The 16,940-nt window shown below is 41.6% G+C and overlaps 1 protein-coding gene and 1 long non-coding RNA gene across 2 annotated transcripts in view; one reads left to right on the forward strand and one right to left on the reverse strand.

The window, feature by feature from the left end:
• The window catches only part of SPRYD7 (SPRY domain containing 7), a 17,642-nt gene extending 15,093 nt beyond the window's left edge, over positions 1-2,549 (forward strand). The window contains exon 5 of the mRNA XM_025478387.3: positions 55-2,549. Coding sequence (XP_025334172.1) covers positions 55-152 — 98 coding nt within the window. The 3' untranslated portion in view covers positions 153-2,549. The remainder of the gene's footprint in view (positions 1-54) is intronic.
• Positions 526-16,411, reverse strand: LOC112678933 (uncharacterized). The gene is made up of 5 exons (XR_007404976.1): positions 16,116-16,411; positions 14,473-14,672; positions 13,744-13,848; positions 8,683-9,318; positions 526-5,346 (listed from the first exon to the last, which is right to left on the reverse strand). It is a non-coding gene; the product is annotated as an uncharacterized LOC112678933 (long non-coding RNA).
• Between the last annotated feature and the right edge of the window lie 529 nt (positions 16,412-16,940).

The following is a 16,940-nucleotide window of genomic DNA, read 5'->3' on the forward strand; positions in this document are numbered from 1 at the left end:
CTTGCGATTTAAGCTGTTAGCTTCTAATTTCTTTCTTTCTTTTTCTGTCTTTAGTTGATGACAGTGCAATTTTGGATTGCCAGTTCAGTGAATTTTATCATACTCCTCCACCTGGTTTTGAAAAAATATTATTTGAACAGCAGATCTTCTGAATGTATTTGTTTTTGAAACTTGTGTTTCTGCACTTTTAAAAGTGTTTACCATTTAATAAAGCTTTACCTGACCTGTAGATGAAAATATATTCTTAAAAATATGCTTGTTAATGTTGTTTAAGAAACCAATGTATTCAAGATACCATCTGGAAGTTGTGATTTAAAATATTTTTGTTTTGTGAGATAAAATCAGCATTTGGGGCAGTTTATTTAATTCTTATTTAAATATAACTATGGGTTTGATTAACAGTATTAAGTGGAAATATGTATATACATATTTAAAAGGGATCTTTCTTACATAAAATAATTTGTTTTTATAATAGAGATGTAGAGTTGGGTGGGTTTTTCTCATTCTGAAATTTAGACCTCATCAACTATTTTAAGTCTGCCGTCTAAGATTTTGTGTCTGTGTTGTCTTTTATATAGAGTGTAACAAAGTGAGAAAATATACATTATTGGCAACTTCTTTTTTGGTGGTTTATTTACTGTAAATCGTACCACTTTTCTTAGACTTTAAATTGTTTACTTTGTATGTCATTGCTTTAAATTTGCTTTGTGAAAGGAGGTAAATGTTTCAGTAACTGTCAGAGCGTTTTGTTGAAGACCATCATGCTGTGTTATTTCAGTACCAGAGTAAGTCATGGTTGATGGGCGATGTATACACTGGCAGACATTTAGAATAGTATGATGCTTTAAACTTAAATGTAAATGAGATTATTCTTTTAAGAACTTTTATTTAAATGTGTGTTTTTCTGTAAGAAATAATAAAACGATAGTAATTAAGTAATACTTAGTACTATATTAAATACATGTTCTTCCTGTTTTGTAATTATATGTTAAGTTCGTTTCATCCTGATTATTTCAGAAGTTCAGAGATAAGTGAAATGCTCTCCGTGACCCTGAGCCTTTGTCGAGTCCTCAGTAGAGATTCCTTCAGTACCCTACTAACTTGAACTAATTCATTGTACACACGCTGGTACAGTCTCCACTTCTAGCAAGTATGCCAAGGATGTGGACGTTTCACTCCTTTGTCAACAGAGAGCAGTATGTTGTACTAGAAAACCACGGGACTTAGAATCAGATATCTGAATTGTAATTTTGCCACCTAATCCCATTACCTTCTCAGCTGAGTTCCTTAGCTTCCCTGAGCTCAGCTTCCTCATTTATAAAAGATACTCATACCTGCTCGATAAGATTCTATAAGTAAATAAGGTAATATATGTAAAACACTTGAATCACCATAGGCACTTAATAAGTGTAGCTTCCTTGTTGACCCTTAAAACAGTGGGTTTCATAGTGTTGTCAGACTAGCAGCCTCAGCAACACTTGGGAACTTGTTAGAAATGCATATTCTCAGGCCCCACCCCAGACCCACTGAATCAGAGACCGTGGGGATTAGCACCCTGGAGTCTGTGGTTGAACGAGTCTTTCAGGTGATTCTAATACATGCTAAAGTTTGAGAACCACTGTTGGGGAGAGAATGGTTGACTACTATAAGTTTTCTAAAATTCTAAGACTATTTTTGACCTATAGGCAAGAGAATCCTGCAGTGTTTGTTTATTTGGTAGATAAAAATGCAACAATATGCTTTGAAAACATAAGTATACTTGAGTAAGTTTATTGACGTAAAACCCAGATTTACCTCTGAAGATACATAATTGAAATAACTATATTATTTATGCGTTTTTGTCTGACTTTCTGTCCTAGTAATCTTAATTTGTAAAGAACATGCTTACTTTGGAAAGCAAATTAAAATGACTACTGTTTGCTGTCTTTATAATGTTATCTACCTCTTAGTTACCCTTTCTTTTTTTTAAGCTAGCTTTTTAAAATCATCATTTTCTTTACTCAATACTATTTTTCTGTCTCTAGTCATATGGAATAGGGACAATACTAAAAATGATATATGAATTACGTCCATGGCAATGGTTTGATGAAGTCTAGATGTGTTTTTAATCTGTAGGTATTTAAGTCCTGTTAGGAAAATTATCTTCTTAAAACTATGACCTCAGTCTAATCTTAAAGAAGACATCAAATTCCAGTACAGGAGCAACCTACAAAATACTTGAACAGTACTCCTCCAAACTATCAAGGTCATCAAAAAAGAAAGAGAAAAAGAAACTGTCATACCCAAGGAACTGAGCCCAACGGGACACAACAAGTAAACGTAATGTGGGATCCAGGAACAGAAAAAAGATACTAGGTAAAAACTAAGGATATATGAATAAACTATGGATTTTAATAATAAAGTATCAATATTCATTTATTAATTGTAACAAATGTATCCTGTGTACAATGTTAATGGAGAAACTGGGAGAGGGCATATATGGAAATTCTGTACTACTCAGTTTTCCTGTAATTCTAAACTATTCTAAGAAATAAAACCTTAAAAAATTACACTGATGGGGCACCTGGCTGGTCAGAAGAGTATGCGATCTTGATCTGAGGGTCTGGAGTTTGAGCCCCACGTTGGGTGTAGAGATTAAATAAAAGAAATTACATTGAGCTAGGAGAAATTTAAAAATAAAGCCTTTCATGAAGCCATCATGAAGAACATTAGTATAAACCCATAGCTTAAATATTTAATGATAGCCAAATACAGGCCTAGATGGGACATAAAACACAGCATTTGTTCCTGGCTGAAGAGACAATGTCCAATGTCTTGATTCTGTATATTGTAAAAATATGTTCATACTAGTGCAATTTATCATAGTTACACTGAAAATTATTACTCATATCAATGATTTAAATATCGCAAATGATTTATAATGTTAGATATGTGAAACAATGAGAATCTTTTACATATTAAAAGCCAGAAAAAGTAGATTTGGCTTTTAGTTGCCTTAGGCTCATTCGTTAAGATAATTTTTTTTTTTTAAAGATTTTATTTATTTATTCATGAGAGAGAGAGAGGCAGAGACACAGGCAGAGGGAGAAGCAGGCTCCATGCCAGGAGCCCGATGCGGGACTCAATCCCGAGACCCCAGGGTCATGCCCTGAGCCAAAGGCAGTGCGAAACTGCTGAGCCACTCAGGGGTCCCTCATTAAGCTAATTTGAACATATTTTCAACTTGGATTACGGACTATTATACATTAACTTTGGAATGATATAAAACATAATTTGACCTAGGGCTTTTCTAAATCATTAACAAAAACAGACATGCATAACATTGTTGCTCAGATCTTTAATTGTATGTTTATTTTCTAATATAAGTCTAGTTATGGACAGCAAAAGTGTTAGCTAGAAATGCAAGTGAGATCTTGGACAAGTCTTGATAAAATACCTTAAATCAATGACTTCTAGATAATGCAAAAGATCTAGATATGACTGAGAAGAAATCTGTCATCAAAACTCTAATTTCCCTGTACACAGATAAAACCAAACATAGTGCTCAGAAATGGAATATAATCAACTACCACTTATATTAATTTGCATTAATTGTGCAACCTGGCAGGCAGATACTGTTGGGAGCTAATTGGGCCGTTTGTGGGAATGAGTGGAAACATAATAGTAGAATCAATTAACTATTGTTCTTGCATGTACTGAATAAGATAGGAGATTCCCTTTCAACTTGCTCTTTTAAAGTAACTGGGACGAAATTATTCAAACAGTGGGTACAAAGAGGATAATGTTAAATATGATGAGCTAACATAAATGAAACCACGTACCATCCAAGAGTTCTATAGAAACTTAAAGAGGAAACTCTCCCAGTATTGGCTAAATTGTGTAATACGTAGTCACATAGGAACCATTACAATGTAGTCATCCAACAACTATCATCCATGTGCTGTGTTTCATAAATACTTAAGTCTCTGCCCTCAAGGAGCTCTGCTAATCGCAGTTAATAAGTATGGCTCTAGAATACCCAAGATAGATTGATGAATGGTACAAAAAAAAAAACGTTATTAAACATTTCTGTGTTTAATATGAACCATTAAATGCTAGAGTCTAGGAAAAAGTAATATATATACATACATATATATGTGTATATATATATATAATATCCTGGAAATAAGATTACTGGGCATTATGTCTTTTATTAATAAAGTTACCTGGTAAATTACTAGTTGATGTCGTGCCAGGCGCCAGCGTAACCCTGACCCCCGGACCCAGGAAAGTAATAGTGCCCGTGAAGCCACACGTGGATAGACCAGTTCTGGCAAACGCTGCATGTTTTTAAAGGACAGCGACAAACCAGTGGGGGCTACCAGGCTGCCAAGGGTCCGCTGACCCCACGGATGAGTGAATGACGATGGGAATGTTAGAAAATACTCAATTCACTGGGCTGTTGAAACCACAGTGACTAGTGAAATGCTGATCATTGTAAGAAGGAAACTAGAGGGCGGCTCGGTTGGTTAAGTGGTTAAACATCTGCCTTCGGCGCAGGTCACCATCTCCGGATCCTGGGATCAAGCCCCGAGTCGGGCTCCCTCTGCCCCTTCCCCTGCTCACATGCGTGTGCTCTCTCTCTCAAATGAATGGATAAAATCTTTTTTTTTTTTTTTAAGGGAGACTAGAAATAAAGCCAAAAAATTCTGTAGATTCATGTGTGTGATTCTCACAAATGTATTTCAGGAAGGCAGTCATAGGTGTGTTTCAGATCCTCGATCATTCACTTGAAAAATAAAAAGGGGAGTAGATTATTCTCTGTTGCCCTGGAGGCAGAAGTGTTTGGAAGGTTCGGGAAGCCGGCTGCAGTTCCAGCTGGGCGGGAGCTGTCCTATCAGGTCACCACTGAAGTCGCCGCCTTGCAAAGAAATGGGCTTCTGGTCCCTGGAATCGTTGTGACATTTGTTTTAAAGATGGAGGTTTTTTAAAACTGAGAGATGGTGGGCCAACAGATCGGGGACAAATGCCATTGGAAAAGATCCTTTGTCACAGTTCCCAAGAGGAAAGGGCACCCGGGCTGCCTGGGGACACACAGGGAGGCATCGGGTTAGGTCAGGACGGCATCATGTGAATTCTGCAGGTTCGTGGGTGAGTCATCTGTGTAGCTGCAAATGGCAAGATTTCATTCTTTTTTTTTTTTTTTTTTTTATGGCTGGAGAATATTCCATTGTATATATAATGTCTGTGCCCCACATCTTTATCCATTCATCTACCGATGGACGCCTCGGCCGCTTCCGTAGTTTAGCTGTTGGTCACGCACCGATTATTTAAAAACGACCGCTGATTCAGGTCGGATCGATAAGCCTTGGAATAAAATATGGATCCAATACGTTAACATTCAAATGTATCTGAATCGATTTTACTGGCCGTTAAAAATTGGCCATTTGGTATTTCGAGGCGATGTAGAGTTTAAGCTTTTCTGCTGCCCTGTGTGTCGTCAACAGTGTCTCCCTACGTGCGTTTCAGAGAACAGCAGTTCTAGAGGGTGTTGGTAGAAGGGGTTCAAGGGCAACTGCTTTGGGAACCATGTCTACTTGCTGCAGAGCCCCGGGCCCCGGGCAAGCGCGGCCTCGGTCTTCACTGCAGTGAGCACGGGGGTGGGGGGTGGGGGGGCAGCGGGGTGGGGGGGTGGGGGGTGGCAGCGGGGTGGGGGGGAGGTGTTGAGCAGTGTCAGCAGGCCCCGCGGCTGAGAGGCCTTGGTCGGCGGGCTGCGCCCTAGGGTGACCGGGCCAGGGGAGCGCCGCATCGGGGAGCTGGGGCTCCGGGCTGGTGGGGTGAAGGCAGCTCGCCGCAGGTGGGGCGCCAGTGCCAAGGCATCGGGGACACCGCAGACGGAGCTGGGTTACTGCACGGCCTGGGTTGCCGTCCCGGGGGCGCCGCGGCGAGGCCAGACTAGATGTTTTCTGGGGCTGTGATTGGGATCCATTCGGCCCGTTGCCCCGTGTCCTCACGAGTGACACTGACGACAAAGCAGTGGGAGACACGGCAGCTGCAGGGAGCGAGGCCGGTTTGTCCTGTGAAGCTCCTGTTCCTTCTGGAGCCGGGAGAGGCCGCCGAGGTTTACTGGGGGACGTAGCCCTAGCTCGGCCCTTGCACGGTTTCGGGAGTGAACAAGTGACTTAAAAGGGGTGAACAAAGGCCTGTGAGGTTTGGGGGCAAACAGACGAAAGGCCGCGGGTCGCGTGGCCTGTGGAGCGTTTCAGCTCAGCCAGAGCCCGAGGCTCCGGGGCACCGCACCTGCCAGCACGGGGCTTGCGGGGAGAGGGAAGCTGGCGAGCGGCCCAGGGGACGAAGCTCGCCCGGGGCCCTCGCGCCCGGCCAGGATTACCGCCTGCTTCCGGCGAGGCGGGTCGAAGGGAGCCCCGGTGACCCCGAGGGGTGACCCCGAGGGGCCGCCGCTCGCCACGAGGGCCTGCGGGCTGGGAGCCAAGGCCCGAACAAAACGCACCAAGCCTGGAGCCAGGGTGGGCGTGGGTGGGCCGGCCCCGCGGGCGCCCACTGGGCATCCGATTGCTGGGTGCCGGCAATTAAAGCAGAACCTTAAGTACCCAGAGGCGGGACAACTTCCCGCTGATGCCGTGGGAGCCGTGGGTCCACGTGGGTCCACCCACGCCGGGGTGGTGCAGGAGGGCGAGCTTAAGCCACAAGACATCCTGGAGGTCATTCGTGCAAACCCTCACCTCACGCTTGGACAGGGTAGCCAAGAGCCATTAGGTGTCCCAGCCACGGTGACACCGTTAGCAGAATCCGCGTAACCAACATCCGTGGAGTGACACAGCGCCCTGTCAGCCGCTGTACCAAGTTCATTCTACCGGGGGTCCCCGAGGGGCTCAGCAGTTGAGCACCGGCCTTCGGCCCAGGGCCTGATCCTGGAGACCCGGGATCGAGTCCCGAGTCGGGCTCCCTGCGTGGAGCCTGCTTCTCCCCCTGCCTGGGTCTCTCTCTCTCTCTCTCTCTCTCTGTCTTTCATGAATAAATAAATAAAATCTTTAAAAAAAGTTCATTCTTCCTTGGCGTGGGGCTAGATAAATCCATTAACAATTTCTAGAAGTTTCTAAAGGAATGTTTGCTTGTTTTTAATTTAAATTCAGCTTGCCAACACATAACACCCAGTGCTCATCCCCTCAAGCGCCCTCCTTAGCACCCCTCAAGGGTTCTTGGTGGAAGCTGGACATTTCGGGAGGTGAGGCTTCTAGCACTGACCGCGTGGAAGAGGCCTTTGCAGTCCTCGAGACACACCCTCGTCACATGAGACAAAGGCCAGGATAATCGACCTAAGGTCGATTCACATTTGATTACGCTAGTTCCACGGTCAGTACCTGTAGAGCTGTCGGAAACGATGAGATGAACCCCTGCCTTTGGGGATGATCTGGGTGACAGCTCTCCACGAGCACAGGTAGTGGTTCGCCCACTCTCATCCCTGGGTCGCCTGTGGACACGGAGGCGTGGCCTCCAAGACAGGTAACCAGGCAGCATCTGATCTTTCTCCTCGTGTTATATTCTTGTAATTAGATGGGATATGTCCCCTGAAGCTTGGAAAACCCACAGTCCTGTAACGAAGTCTGCTAAGACTTAGCTTCCGTGCACCTCCTGGAAGGAATATGACACTATATGTTAACTAGAATTTAGGTAAAAAAATTGAAAAGGAAAACATGTAAATTGCTTCAGGTACTATAGACATTTTCACAATATTTGTTATTCCAATCCATGCACATGAAATATCTTTCCATTTGTGTCATCTTCAGTTCCTTTCATCAGTTTTTTTAGGTTTATTTATTTTTAGCAATCTCTGCACCCAACATGGGACTCTAACTCATGATCCCAAGATCAAGAATCTCGCGCTCTTCAAACTGAGCCAGCCAGGCACCCCTTGCATTAATGTCTTAGAGTACAGATCTTTCACCTGTTTGGTTGCATTTATCTCACGCATTTTATTATTTTTGGTGCAACTTTAAATGAGATTGTTTTCCTAATTTCTCTTTCTGCTGCATTGTTATTAGTGTATAGAAATGCAGTGGGTTTCTGTTCATTAGTGTCCTATGACTTTACTGGAGTCATGTATCAGTTCTAGTAGTTTTTCCTTGGAATCTTCAGGGTTTTCTATATATAGAGTCATGTCACCTGCAAATAGTGAGAGTTTTACCTCTTCCTTACCAATTTAGATGCCTTTTATTTCTTTTTGTTGATTGCTGTGGCTAGGATTTCCAGTATTGTGTTAAATAGTTATGGTGAGAGCAACATCCTCCTCTTGTTCCTGACCTTAGGGGAAAAGCTCTCAGTTTTCTACCATTGAGTATGATGTTAATTGTGGGTTTTTATTTTTTTTATTTTTAAAAAGATTTTATATATTCATGAGAAACAGAGAGAAAGAGGCAGAGACATAGGCAGAGGGAGAAGCAGGGTCCATGCAGGGAGCCCAACGCGGGACTCGATCCCAGGTTCCCAGGATCATGCCCTAGGCCAGAGGCAGCGCTAAACCACTGAGCCACCCAGGCTGCCCAACTGTGGGTTGTTATTATGTTGAGGTGTATTTTCTCTAAATCCACTTTGTTGAGTTTTTTTTTTTTTTTATCATGGAATGGATTTTGTACTTTGCTAAATGTGTTTTCTGTGTCTAGGAGATAATCATACGGTTCTTACCTTTTCTCTTATTGATGTGGTGTATCACATTGATCCATTTGCAAGTATTGAGCCATCCTTGCATTCTAGGAACAAATCTCACGATTGTGGTGAATGATTTTTTTAGTATATTGTTGGGTTCAGTTTGCTGATATTTTGTTGAGGATTTTTGCATCTATATTCAGGGCTATTGGTCATAGTTCTCTTTTTTGGTGATATCTTTATCTGGTTTTGGAACCAAGATAATGCTGGCCTCATCAGATGAATTTGGAAGTTTTTCTTCCTCTTCTATTTTTTGGAAAAGTTTGAGAAGAAAAGGTATTAACCTCTCTTTAAACATTTGGTAGATTTCACCTGTGAAGCCATCTGGTCCTGGACTTTTATTTGTTGGGAGTTGGTTTTTTTTTTTTTTGTGGGTATTTTTGTTTTTTGTCTTTTTTTTTTTTTTTTAATACTGATTCAATTTCATTGCTGGTAATTGGTCTGTTCAAATTTTCTATTTCTTCCTGCTTCAGTTTTGGTAGGTTCTGTTCCTAGGAATAGTATCCATTGTTCAATTTGTTGGCATATAATTCTTCATAATATTCTCTTATAATCCTTTGCATTTCTGTGGTGTCATTAACCAGCATATTTATTTGAAGAACTTTTTTGTTCCTTCTGCAAAATAAGATTTTTTTAGAAGCAGTGATTCAAAAATCTTTTTACCACAAAAAAATGGAAAATATAAAGACTTAAAGCCCACAAAAGGCAGCTCTATACAAGCACAATTTCTTGATTAATTATTGTAAAAACTCTACCATTGCTTTAATTATCTGAATGACTGCTTCAATCTTCATTACATATTATTTAAGAATGACTACTGATTCAGGTCTGATAGATATGCCTTGGAATAAAATATGGATCCAATATGTTAATACAAATGTATTTCAATCAATTTTACTGGCCATTAAAAATTGGCCATTTGGTATTTCGAGGTAAAGCATAGTTAAGCTTTTCTACTGACCTATATGTGGTTAACATAGTGTTTCCCAAAGTGCGTTTCAGAGAACAGCAGTTCTAGAGGATGTTAGTAGACAATTGTGCAAAAATGGTTCAAGGGCCAACTGCTTTAGGAAGTATGTCTGTTTACTACAGAGCTTTAGAGAACCAGCTTGTGACCAAGAGAGGGAGACAGAATACATATAATATTACCTAAACACTTAATCCAGGAACTCCTTTTCTTAGGAACAGGGTGTGGTACAATACTTTGGCCAATACTCATCTAGTGAGTTCAGGTTATTTAGGAAGAAAATTGAAAGTTGATTGTAAGTATAAATGTTATAACTCGCTTCTGCGTTTCAGAGGGACCACAAAAGAAGATAAAATGCATAGCGCTTCATGTCCAGGCACTGTTCTAAGAACCTGACTTGCATTTCCTTCTTTAACGTTCAGAACAACCTTCTGAGGTAGTTACAATCACCGTCATTTTATAGATGCAGAAACTGTCCAAGTTCCTGTGGCCACGATGTGGCACAAGGAGGATTCAGCCCCATTCTTCATAACTGTTCCACTATCTGGCATTTCTAGGAGCAGGTATAGGTCTAACCTTCCTGAACCTGTCTGATATTGCACCAGTGTTAACAGGTTTAATTATTGTTGCTTTTTAGAATGTTCTCTCGTCTTTGTAGGGCTTTTCCCCGCTCTGTACTCTTTTTTTCCTTGATTCCCATAGCTATTATCATTTGTTTCTTTTTCTAGATAACCTACAGAGTAATATGTTATGTTCCAAAAATAAAACAAAAATTTTATTGGGGCTTTCATTTTGTTAAAACTCTAAGTTAATATGAGAAAAATTGCCATTTTATGATACTCAGTCTTTCTGTTCATTAACATGATTGCCTTCCAGTCTTCTTTCAGTCTTGCATCTTCTCGGGGAAGTAGTTCTTTTCAAGTGCATTTTAAGTGACTCAGACTCTGTTTAGGGACATTTGGGGTAGGGATCTCTCTTCCAAAACCATCTCGGTCCCATAATGCGGCCCCCTCACCTTTGGCCCCTTTCTTCATCCCATGCTGTAGCTCCTAACTGTGCCTTCTCTTCTCTACTCCTTGACAGAATTTGAAGCCTTATTCTACTATTTAATGATGATATTTATGTTTATTTATTTATCCCCAGAAATCCTCCAGCAAGACTGGACCACTTAGCACCTTCCTTTTACCTCTACCAGTCACCTAGGGCAGATCTCATTTTCCCCTTGCCCCCTCCCTGTTTCACCCCCCATTTCAGGACATTACTGACTCCTCCCTACCCCAGGGCTCCACTGTTGTTGGAACGCTGCCCCCATTCACATCCTGGCCCTGCGCATCCCTTTGGAGGTTTCCTTTCCCTTTCCTTCCCTCACCAAACCAGACAAGGGCTGTGACCTAAATAACACTGCCTCCCCAGCTTCTACCCGGCCTGGGGAATTTCAACAGATGTTTGATCTCTTCCCCTCAAGTCCTGATGACAGAGATGGTGCGATTGGCTTTACAAAATAAAATAATACTTTGTGTTCATCTTTCTCCACTCTCAAAAAGATCATGACTACCACTTAATTTTTATCCCAACACACATAAAGCACAAGGTATACTTGTAGCAAAGCAGGAAGGAGGGTGGTGGTGGCCAAGCAACAGAAGCAAGGTAGCAGTTCATTTGTACTTATATTGAGAAGTTGATTGTTCATAATTCAGGAAATGGCTATGTCCCTAATGCGTTATCAGAACATTATCATTTTACTTAAATATGTGAGGTTTTAAACTTTATAGACTCCTAAGTATGGTTTTATTTTGTTTCAGGTTGGTTCTGGAGATTTCTGTTAGAATTTCTTCTAACAGAATTTCTTCTGTTTTTCTCCAACAGAATACTTCTCTCATCTGACGGTTAAATCCAATGAACTAAATAAAGGATTTCTGGCTTCTTCCATGTCCATCTATCTGTAAGAATATAATCATTGTTGACATTTATTGACTGGGCTAAGCATTGCAAGGAGATATAAAAAGAGACACGTGGTTCTTTTCCTTTAAGAGCTGACATTTGTGGTGCGGAGGGGTGGGGAGGACTCCAACAGAGAGCTCCTAAATAATTTTTTCAGCCTCTGCTTAGAAACCCAGCTCCAGAAAGTGCATGGAAGGGAAGCTTTTTATTTATTTATTTATTTTTGATAGAGAGAGAGAGGCAGAGACATAGGCAGAGGGAGAAGCAGGCTCCATGCACCGGTAGCCCGACGTGGGAATCGATCCTGGGTCTCCAGGATCGCGCCCTGGGCCAAAGGCAGGCGCTAAACCACTGCGCCACCCAGGGATCCGGAAGGGAAGCTTTTCAAGCAGGCTTTTCATAAGGAAACAGAAAAACCTCAAGAAAAAGTTCCCTCAATTAATACAATTGTATTAATTAATTAATTAGCCTCACTGAGTCATAGGCTAAATGGAGGGAAACCAAATAATCAATTTACCATCAGTGTAGAGAGTAAAGAAACTTAGTATGGAAATGAGGGGGTGAGTCCTTTGTCTTATCTACAAAGAAGAGATTGGATGCTTCGGCATCTTTATCCACCTGTTATTTCAAGGTTTATAAAATAAATCACCATCGTCTCTCCCCTCATACCACTGCAGTTGTCTTCTGACCAGGTGTCATACCTGTTCCTGCCCAGTGAGCAAACAAATGAATATCTGCTGGGTCTCTTAAACCTTCAATTCAATCTATTGATTAAAATATGTACTTGGTTCAACCTGATTAAGAAAAGTGGACATGATTCTGGTTATTACCAGAAAGAAACATTTCCATGAATTTGTTTCGGCTGGCCTGACCACTAGCTTTTGCTGGGTCTCTCCCATGGCAGTATCAGGCGCTGGGCTGGCCCTGGGTTTATAAGTAGCTTGATAAGAAGTAACGTTCTCTGCCTCTGAGTTGCTTACAGAGACATTGGAACTAGAGACTTGAAAAGAGATCATTATGGTGTGATGGTACAAGGAAAGTATGATGGGGACACAGTGGGAAGCTGTTACCTTTTTCTTTCTTGAGGTGGGAGGAGGAATAGAACGGGGTTTTGAGAGATAAACATTCCAAGTGGAGGAAACAATGTACACAGTCACCAGGCCTGGTCGGGGAAAAAGGCATCAACAGAGGAATATCAAAGGGCAGCTGAATCCAGCTGTGAAGGGTCTTACATTCCAGGCTAAGAAAATTATCCTTTATTTTATGGGTGAGGAGCTAAAGGAGGATTTTTACACAAGGGTAATTTAGTAATTCTAGCAGCAGGTGTTTTGGAGTAGAGTAAGAGTAGAGGCAGAGAGACCAACGGGAGGCTATGGCCAAGGTCCTGGAGATGTTAATGGTCTAAGTCAGTGCCTTAACTCCTAGAAAGTGAAGGGAACAATAACAGGGTCTGCAGTCTACTTTATTAATTCACTAAAAGAAAGATTTGCTTTCCTTAGCTTCCAAGAACACCCTCAATTAATTAATGTAATCAGCCATCAGAGAAATGCAAATCAAAACAACAATGAGATATGACTTCATACCCAAAGACAGATAATAACAAGTGTTAGCAAAGGCATGGAGAAAGTGGAACCCTCATACACTGTTAGTGGGAATGTAAAATGGTGCACTACTTTGGAAAAGTATGGCTGTTCCTCAAAAGGTTAACATAGAATTAACATCTGACCCAGCAGATCCATTCCTAGGTATATATCCAAGAGAAATTGAAAACATGTGCATGCAAAAAAACTTACACATGAATATCCAAAGCCACGTTATTCATAAGAGTCAAAAAAGTGGAAACCACCCAAAGGTCAATGTCTTAGTTGGTTTGGGCTGCTTTAACAAATTACCATAGACTGAGTGTTTTATTTTTTTTAAGGTTTTTTACTTATTTATTCATGATAGTCACACAGAGAGAGAGAGGCAGAGACACAGGCAGAGGGAGAAGCAGGCTCCATGCAGGGAGCCCGATGTGGGATTCGATCCAGGGTCTCCAGGATCGCGCCCTGGGCCAAAGGCAGGCGCCAAACCGCTGCACCACCCAGGGATCCCAGACTGAGTGTTTTAAACAACCGAAACTTATTTCTCACCGTTCTGGAGTCTGGGAAGTCCAAAGTCATGGTTGGACTCTGACGAGAATCCTCTACTTGGTTTACAGTTAGTCGGTCATCTTCTCATTACATCCTCCTAGAGGACTGAGAGAGGAAGGAAGCTCTTCTATGTCTCTTTTTATAAGGACAATAATCCTATCAAGAGAACTCCACCCTCATGACTTAATTACCCACCAAGGGCCCCACCTCCAAACACCATCACATTGTAGATTAGTCTTCCACATATGAATTTGGGGGGAACACAAGCATTTAGTCCATAGCAGTCCATAAGCTGATGAACGAATAAATAAATGAAGAATATTACTTGGCAACATGCTACAACATGGACGAACCTTGAAAACATTACACTAAGTGAAAGAAGCCAGTCAGTCACCAAAGACTGCACACTGTAGGATTTCATTTATATGAAATGTCCAGAGTAGGCAAGTCTACAGAGACAGGTTGATTAGCGGTTGCCTGGGGTTGGAGAGGAAATGAGGGGTGACTGCTAAAGGGAATGTTTCTTTCTGGCAGGATGCAAATATTCTAAAATAGATTGTGCTGATGATTGCACGACTCTGTAAATAAACTCAAAACCATTGAATTGTATACTTTAAATAAGAGATATGGTATATGAATTAGATCTCAATGAAGTTGTTATCAAAAAAGGATAAAAATGTCACACACTGATTATGGAAAGAGAGAAAATATAAGTAAAACTGATATAACCTTCTTCACCAATCTGCAATATGAAACAGCCTATCTCTTCTCTCTCCAGATGATCACGCCATCTCTTTTGAGACCATGCTTTCCAAACTGATGCATGTAGAGGGGCAGTCCTTCCCAATGCCAAGAGAGAGCATGAGAGACCCAAGCCACCACTCCTCCGTGCTCCTGCTCCTAAAGCTGGATCCACGGAGTTAGGGGTCCTGGGGAGGAAGACCACAGAGGTAAAATGCCATTTTCATCACATAATATCAAGGTTGGGTACTATCAACATCACTTGTCACCGTTGATGTTGATCGTGGTCACTTTGCTGCAGTAGTGTTTGTCAGGTTACTCGCTATAAAGTTACTCTTCCCTGCCGCGCCCCGACCCTTTCCATACTGTACTCTTTGGAAGGAATTCACTATGCACAGCCCGCACTTAGAGAGTGGGGAGTTATGTTCCACCTCCTTGTGGGCAGAATAGATTTGGAATTCTTCTGCGTGGGAGATATGTTCATTCTCCCTCCGTTAGTGAAGGTTCTTCTGAAAAACAGAACCAATAGATGATAGATGATAGATAGATAGATAGATAGATAGATAGATAGATAGATGATAGATAGATAGATAGATAGATGATAGGATATAAAGATATGCATCTTTATAGGGATATCTACATCTTTATAGGGATATCCCTTTATAGAGAAAGGGTATAAAGATATGCATATAGATAAACAGAGAGAAAGGGACAGATTATGAGGAATTGGCAATTATGGAGGTTGGTGAGTCCCAAGATCTGCAAGGTGAGATGGCAAACGAGACCCAGGAGACCTGATGGTACAGTTCTAGTCTGAATCTGAAGGCCTGAGAACAAGGAAAAGCTAATGTTTCAGTCTGAGACTAAAGACAAGAAAAAGCCTATATCCCAGTTCAAAGGCTGTCAGATAGAAAGAGCTCTCTCTTACGTGGAGGAAGGTCCACCTTCAACTGTTTCAATGAATATCTCCTACATTAGGGAACACAACCTGATTTACTCAGCCTACAATCTGAACGTTAACTTCATCTGAAAACACCTTCATAGAAACATCCAGAATAAATTCTAACCAAATATGTAAGCACCTCATGGCCCGGCAAGTCGACACATATAATTAACCATCACAAGTCCACACCTTGTATATGTGGCACCCGTGTGCACCTCCTTCAACCATACTTAATCTCCAAATAAAGACAATAGCAAAATCATGATCCCACCTAGCATGATGCAATGATCTTGCCTACGGCTGACAACACACTAACCCCTTACTCAGAAGAGGACACAAAGTCCTTGAGTAACGTTGATTCTTCTCCTGACATATCCTGTAACTTAACAACTCATAAAATTTATACTCCTTGTTTCTACAACTGGTCACATGGTTATAGCTGATATTTATGACTACCTTCCTCCACCACCCGTTCTGTATTCCTTTCACCCTCAACAAGCACCTCAGCTGGTCGTGGTTCTTTTTTTTTTTTTTTTAATTTATTTTTTATTGGTGTTCAATTTACTAACATACAGAATAACACCCAGTGCCCGTCACCCATTCACTCCCAACCCCCGCCCTCCTCCCCTTCTACCACCCCTAGTTCGTTTCCCAGAGTTAGCAGTCTTTACTGGTCGTGGTTCTTTACCTGATGGAGTGACCCAAACCTTCATTCCTGAAGAATCTGTGCCATTAATAGTCCAGCCTGGATTGGGTTGTAGATTTCCATTTACCTCAATCATAGGACACGGTAATACTAAGAGACACCCTAAGAGATCTCCTGCATGCCAGATACTCTCTTCCTTACATTCAGTATGGAGTCGCAATCCAATTTCCCCTCGGTAGCCAATGTCAGTCACCCCAGGCAGCACAATAGCTCCCTTCTTTGCTTGTTGACTCAGAGGCATGCGGAGCCCAAAGTGACTGGGCAGCAGTCTTAACTTTCAGTTCAGTGGACTCATTGTGTGTCTTCTGGTGGAAGCATTCTTCCCTTTAGAACTAAGGCCTCTATTCACCAAATGATGTTGGGAAAACTAGACAGCAACATGCAGAAGAATTAAAATGGACCACTTCCTTACACCACACACAAAAATAAATTCAAAATGGATGAAAGACCTAAATGTGAGACAGGAAACCATCAAAATCCCAGAAGAGAACACGGGCAGCAACCTCTTTGACCTCAGCCACAGCAATTTCTTACTGGACACGTTGCCAGAGACAAGAGAAACAAAAGCAAACACGAAGTATTGGGATTTCATCAAGATAAAAAAGCCTCTGTGCAGTGAGGGAAACAACAAAATTGAAAGGCAGCCTATGGAATGGGAGGAGATATTTGCAAATGACATATCTGATAAGGGGTCAGTATCCAAAATCGATAAAGAACTTGTCAAGCTCAACACCCAAAAAAGCAAACAATCCAATTAAGAAATGGGCAGAAGACATGAATAGACATGTTTCTAAAGAAGACTTCCAG

This window comes from Canis lupus, chromosome 22 (assembly GCF_003254725.2).
Source record: "Canis lupus dingo isolate Sandy chromosome 22, ASM325472v2, whole genome shotgun sequence".
Lineage (NCBI taxonomy): Eukaryota > Metazoa > Chordata > Mammalia > Carnivora > Canidae > Canis > Canis lupus.